We start from the raw sequence: 6,379 nt of genomic DNA on the forward strand, positions 1-6,379 counted from the left end.
CCTCATCGCAACTTCCATCTGGGTGCTCTTCCAAAATATCGCATAGCCTTCCTTCTTCGACAAAGTGTTTCCTTGTCAGTATAGTTTATAGTCTCGTGCTTTGTTTCAACTGCGAGAAGCACTAAGACTTTCTTGCGTACATCTAGTCATTGTGTAGGGGCAAGATCGTCCTTATAAACCTTCAGCCTGCTCCCATTAATCATGCTCGGAAATACTTCCCCATTTAGCTTCGCGATCTAAACTACACCACCATTCGAAATGTTCTTAATTACATATGGTCCCAACCAGTGCATATGAAAGTTCCCCGAAAACTTGGTAAACTTGCTGTCATACATTAGCACCAAATCACCATTTGTGAAGGTGCATTTTTTGATGTGTCGATCATACCATGCCTTTTCTCTAGCTTTTTGTACTTGTTGATGGCATCCAGCCAAAAAGTGTTCTTCTTCTAATGCCAACAGCTGCGCGAGGTGTTCCTCCATGATGTCGCCATCTTCCATCTCAGTTATTGCTACAATTATTAGGCTAGGCACTATGTATTCCATCGGCATTACTGCTTCTTGTTCGTAAACCAGTTAAAAGGGTGTTTTCCCAGCCAATTTCTTACAGGTAGTCCTATAGGCCCATAAAACCATTGGTGTGTGCACATCCCAATCATTCCTATTAACATTTCATACTTTTGTCAGGGCATTCTCTAAGAGCTTGTTGAAATCTTCAACAGTGCCATTTGCCTAGGGGTGATATGGAACTCCTATGTTAAAGTTGTGATTGTCTCATTCAGGAAGTGTGACCCTGTGTCACTCATCAAAATTTTCGGGAAAACAAACCTTGACAGAATAAACTAAAATATGAACTTTTCAGCAGTGTTCATGCTACAATCCTTCATAGGGCGTGCCTTGGCCCACCTGGTTAAGTATTTCATCACAGTGATAATATAACGTGCTCCCATCCTTTTCCCTAGGGGCTAAATAGGCCCCACAAATTCAATTGCCCACTTATCAAATTCTTGTAATGTAACCTGTGGATTTAATTTAAATTCATCCCTTTGCAATAGTCTCCCAGTCTTTTGACACACATCACATGCACTAGAGTATTCCTTGGAATCTTTATCTATTGTTGGACACCATAGTCCTGCATGTAGGATCTTCTGCGCAATAGCCTTACCTTCATAATTTCCTCCAATGACACCACCATGTGCTTCAGCTAGAATATTGTGTCTTTCATATTCAGGCACATATTGGTGTAGAACTTCATCTGACACCATCTTATATAGTTGTCCTGCAATCATAGAAAAATTGGCAGCTCTCACAACTAGTTCCTTATTTTGTTGCATCATATAAATTTCAGGAGCTACACTAGTAGATAAAAATTGAATGATGTTTGCAAAATTCTCATCCACAACCGTGACAGCAAAGAGCTGCGTGTCAGATAATCCTTCCTCAATATTTGTAGGCTCTTCAACATTTTCGATTCGAGACAGGTGGTTTGGTACAACATTCAATCTCCCAGGGTTCACTATGACTTCAAAATCATATTCTTGAAAAACAAGAAACCACCTACAGATTTCCCCTTCCAACACAGGCTTATTGACCAGGTACTTCAAAGCAGAATGGTCCATGTACATCTTAAAGTGCGCACCTAGTCGATATTGCCTGAACTTCTCTAGTGCATAAATTATAGCCAAACCTTCGCGCTCTATGGTTGGGTAGTTCCTCTCGACCTTAGATAGTTTCCAACTGGAGGAGGGATTCGAGTGATCGATATCTCCTGCCCCTGGTTGTGTTAAGATGAACGCCAATGTTATGAAATACGCATCCACATGTATATGAAATTCCTTCTTCCAGTCTGGGATACTAGGATTGGAAATGTAACCATCTTCTCCTATAGAGTATCCAAGATCTTCTGAAAATCATCATCCCAGTAAAACATAACATCCTTCTTTAACAACTTCTCCATGAGCGCAGTGATCTGCACGTAGGCCTTAATAAACTTCCTATAATTCCTAGTATGACCCAATGTCACGTGTAGCTGCTTTACATTCCTAGAGGGCTCTGGATTAATAATGCATTAGGGAAATTTTGAGGTCTAAAATGGGCCTCCTAAGAAAATTTACAACCAAAATAAACTTTATAAGAACAAATATTATTTAAGATGATGGTGTCAACCATGGGAGACGATTCACCATTTTTGGTGTAAAAATGTAAAAATATTAAAAAATAATAAAATAATAAAACTACTTTTCAACTCGTATTTCAACGTATCTCCCTAAGTTTTTACTCAAATTTCGAGCGGGAGTACTTTTTGGATGCAAAATTTAATTCCTTATCCAAGGAGTACCCATGTTGCATACTTTCGATGGACCTTGCGATAAGAAAAATGAGAAATACATGAAAAAATGTGATTCCTATCACGTGTTTCATGTATTTCTCATTTTTCATGTAGCAGGATCCATCAAAAGTATGCAACATAGGTACTCCTTGGATGAGGAATCAAATTTTGCATCCAATGAGTGTTTCCACTCAAAATTTGAGTAAACCCATAGGGTGATAAGTTGAAAATACGAGTTGAAAAAATAGTTTTTTCTTTTTTCCCTCTAAAATTTGATGATGTAATCTAATCTTATTTTATTATTTCCACTATTATTTTGATAATTTCCTTACGAGGCCCATTTTAGACATAAAAAATTCCCTAATGACATCGATCTTAGCAGGGTCTACCATCAATCCATGCTTATAGACAACATGGCCTAACAATATGCCATAAGGTACATAGAAAATACATCTTTTAAGGTTCAGAGAGATCTGGTACTTCCTACACCAACATCAGGTGCAGTCTAGAAACATGCTTCTTGACCAGCCCGAACATTGTCCAGTCATCGAAGTAGACTACCAAAAACTTATGAATGAACTCCTTGAATGCCACAACAACCACCCTAGAGAAAATTGTAGGAGCATTTTTAGTCCGAAATGCATAACTGTATACTGGAACGACCCCCATTTTGTAGTGAAGGTAGTATTTATTCTATCCTCCGGTGCGATCTTAATTTGGTGGTATCCCCAAAATCCATCTGTAATTGAGTAAGCTTCATGTATTCCAACATTCTCAAGAAATTCATATGTAAACGACGTAGGGAATGGATCATGGACGCATGCATCGTTTAGCTTCTGCAGATCTACACAAATCCTGATATCACCTTTTGTTTTCTTCTCTTGGACCACCATAAGGCTGACCCACTTGGATTCCTTTACAGTGTCGATTATTCCTTCTGAAGCATTTTATCGAGTTCCTCTCGTACCTTTTCCTTGTATTTGGGGTTCAACCGATATGGGCACTGCTTAACTGGCTTCACATTGGGTTTTAAATTGATCTTCATCACCCCCAAATATCCTACTATCCCCTTTAAGTCAAAGAAATTGGTTGGAAATAAATCTTGATATTCATGTAATAATTCAGCTACCTTATCCATTGTATCTTCATCCCAATAGTCACCAATGTTCACAAATTTCGGTTCTACTATTGAACCAATGTTCACCTACTTTGTGCACACCGACAGTGAAATATCAGGGATCTCTGCATTAGGTCCCCCAACTTCGTGTTGTCCCTCTGATTCAGGGATATTAATATTCCTCGGATCCTCATCGACTTCTTCCGTTGTAACATTGTAACATTCTAAAGCATGTTGCAGCTGCGTACTCCACTCAAGATGTACCCACATTATAGGTTTGATGGGTGTTCAGAAGATCGCTGCTTTAATTTCCTGAAGTGCTTCATCATTACATGTGAACCCATTTTCAAAACTGAATGTGAGCAAGAAACTTTCTTTCATCTCATCCCATTTAGTGGTCCCGTGTCGCAACTCTGTTTCTAAATGCTAGTTCTTTGGGATAACATCCAAGGTATGAATAAAGTTATGAACCCACTCAAGTTGAGGTATCTCACCCCACGCCTTAGTCCATCGCACCATATGTTCACGTGGATCATCCTTCCCTGTGTATTTTTCAGTGAGTCGAGTGTTTGCGTAGACAAATCTTAATCGCATCATTCGAAAATATTCCTTCCAGTCAACAAAATTATCCCTATGCATACCCCACCATCTTGCAGGTGTAGGTCTTAATGCTAGATCTAAGGCCTGGAACCGATGTTCCTCTGGTACATCGCTTTCAAAATGTTCAATAAATATATTGACATCACCCAAGCCATCATTATAGGGTAACTTACGTACCTAAGTGGATACACAACATAGCAATTTTGTAAGCCGATTACATCACAGCGTAGAGACCTCATGCAATCGATTCTGCCAGTTTTCTAACTCTTCATCCGAGTCTGATTGGAAGAAGATGTCCTTATCCTAGATGATCCTTCCATATGCAGTAAGAATGATCCAATCTTCATTCCATGTAGTTAACTTATATATGTGCTCAATGTCATCATATTCATAATAATCACGATTCGGTTCTGTGTATCGTGCACCTTCAGCTGGATCTAGTGGGACAATTAATCGAAGTTCATTTTTTTCAAAGACCATGCTTCACTTCTTTAAGTTGAGTATTTGATTCATGTCAAAATCCCAATCAATCCCGAGCAACGCTGGGTATGGATTATTATCATCGACAATCTCAATAACGTCAAAATCGGCCACTGCTCTTGCACCTTCAATATCTACGATTACTCCATGCAGGCGCCCCATTGGAATTATCTTTTGTTGATTCAGCATGCATAGTTGATTTGGTGACGATTTTGATTTAGGCTTTCCCGTATGTTCCCAAGTCTATTTTGGTAGTACATTAGCATTGGAGCCCAAATCTAGGATTACCTGATCCATTTCAAAATCATCAATCTGTGTAGTCAAACGCATCCCCTATCGGTTCTTTTCTTTCTTTGGTTTACCTTATTAACTCTGCACTGTCCTGGTAACAACTTATCCTTGTTGTCACAATTATCTATCAGCTCTTGTAGTCCCTCCACTGCCTTCTAATCCTATAGTAACTTCATACATGTCTGCAAAAATGATTTCAAAATAGTGGGATCTAACTATCGGGTTCTAGTAGCATCTTTAGGTTTCTCCTTTCGTGAGGTTATCAGCATCGGGTTCTGAGATGTAGAAGCACCCAGACTCATAAAATTCTTTCTTGCCTCCATGAATGTCACTTTTTCTTTATGCAAATCAAACCCAACATTCTTTTCACCATCTTTTCGGAACGATGACCCTGATTCTGACTCTTTGCCTTCAAACTTGTCTTCACTAGTGTCTACACCACTTCACGTGACTATGTTGACACTGGGATCATCTTTGTGTGGCTCGGATCTCATCATTTGAGTACTCTTTGTTGGCTACTGGGTCGTCTTATCCTCCATCTTTGCTATTAATATCGGGCAATCTTCTATGACATGATCAAATTGACGACAATACTGACATGACAGGTGCGTTGGATTCTGACAGGTGCGTTGGATTCTGACAGTTGTGCACAAAGTATCCTGGTTCTCCACAGTTGTAACCAATTATCTGGCCCTGACCTCTTCCAGCTCCTCCTCCTCCTCCTCTTTCGGGTCCTTGAAATCCTCCTTGAGTTATAGGTAAGCCCTGGTTGTTCTACGCACGGTTTTCAACCTACATCCTATACAGTAGATGTATGTCCATCATTAGTTCATAGCTTTGACAAATCCTCTCATCATGACCAACTGATTTTAAAAATTTACTAAAATGTTTTGTTGGACACTATATACAATTCTGCAATAGGGAGCAACTATCAGTTGAATGTTGTCCTGAAACTTGGCAAATACTACACCAGGTACTTGTGCCAATGCTTGATCAAGTGGAAGACTCTGGTTTTAGCGAGTTAGGACCTTCCGTAGCTATATAATCCCAGAATATAGGGCATTGATCCTTATGATGACCTTCAACCTTACCTTTTGTGCACCACACTTAAAAATGTGTCTCTGACTTGACCTCCTTTCCCTTCTTCAGATCTTGCAACTTCATATGTAGGCTTTCTATTTGCACCTGGATCTGCTGAACTCCTACATTCGTATCCTAGATCGGCGAGGCTTCTAGCTTCATCACAATTTCTAATGCTTCGGCGTAAGATCCAATATTCTGCTGAGATAACTTTAATCTTAAGTGAGGTAATATTGAAGCTATGTACTAGTCCCTATGTTGTTAATCTGAGATCTAAAGGTTATCTTGACTTACTAAGCACTTCAGTCACTTATCTATATCCCATGTAGATTCATTAACCCTTTTCTTAATTTCCTAAATAGCAGTCACACACTGAGATTTCGACTTTGTTTTCGTAAATTCCGCGTTCAGTGCATCCTTCATATTAGACAATGAAGCAGTCGAGTGAGTCGTGTTGGGTGTGGAGCATGATTATCTTCTTTA

At 39.4% G+C, this 6,379-nt stretch overlaps 1 protein-coding gene across 1 annotated transcript; it reads right to left on the bottom strand.

Annotated features, from left to right (window-relative positions):
* Nucleotides 1–964: 964 nt before the first annotated feature.
* Nucleotides 965–1,618, bottom strand: LOC149190416 (uncharacterized). The gene has a single exon (XM_089410507.1). It carries the CDS (start codon nucleotides 1,616–1,618, stop codon nucleotides 965–967), a length of 654 nt encoding a protein of 217 aa, XP_089266633.1.
* Between the last annotated feature and the right edge of the window lie 4,761 nt (nucleotides 1,619–6,379).

The sequence above is a fragment of the Pinus tabuliformis genome, chromosome 3_1 (genome assembly GCF_031772625.1).
Source record: "Pinus tabuliformis cultivar Carrire ecotype Pingquan chromosome 3_1, CPIR1, whole genome shotgun sequence".
In the NCBI taxonomy this organism is placed as follows: domain Eukaryota; kingdom Viridiplantae; phylum Streptophyta; class Pinopsida; order Pinales; family Pinaceae; genus Pinus; species Pinus tabuliformis.

What these genes read in the sequence shown, in the direction of transcription:
- LOC149190416 (XM_089410507.1), bottom strand. Translation starts at nt 1,618, where the DNA reads ATGGACCATTCTGCTTTGAAGTACCTGGTCAATAAGCCTGTGTTGGAA.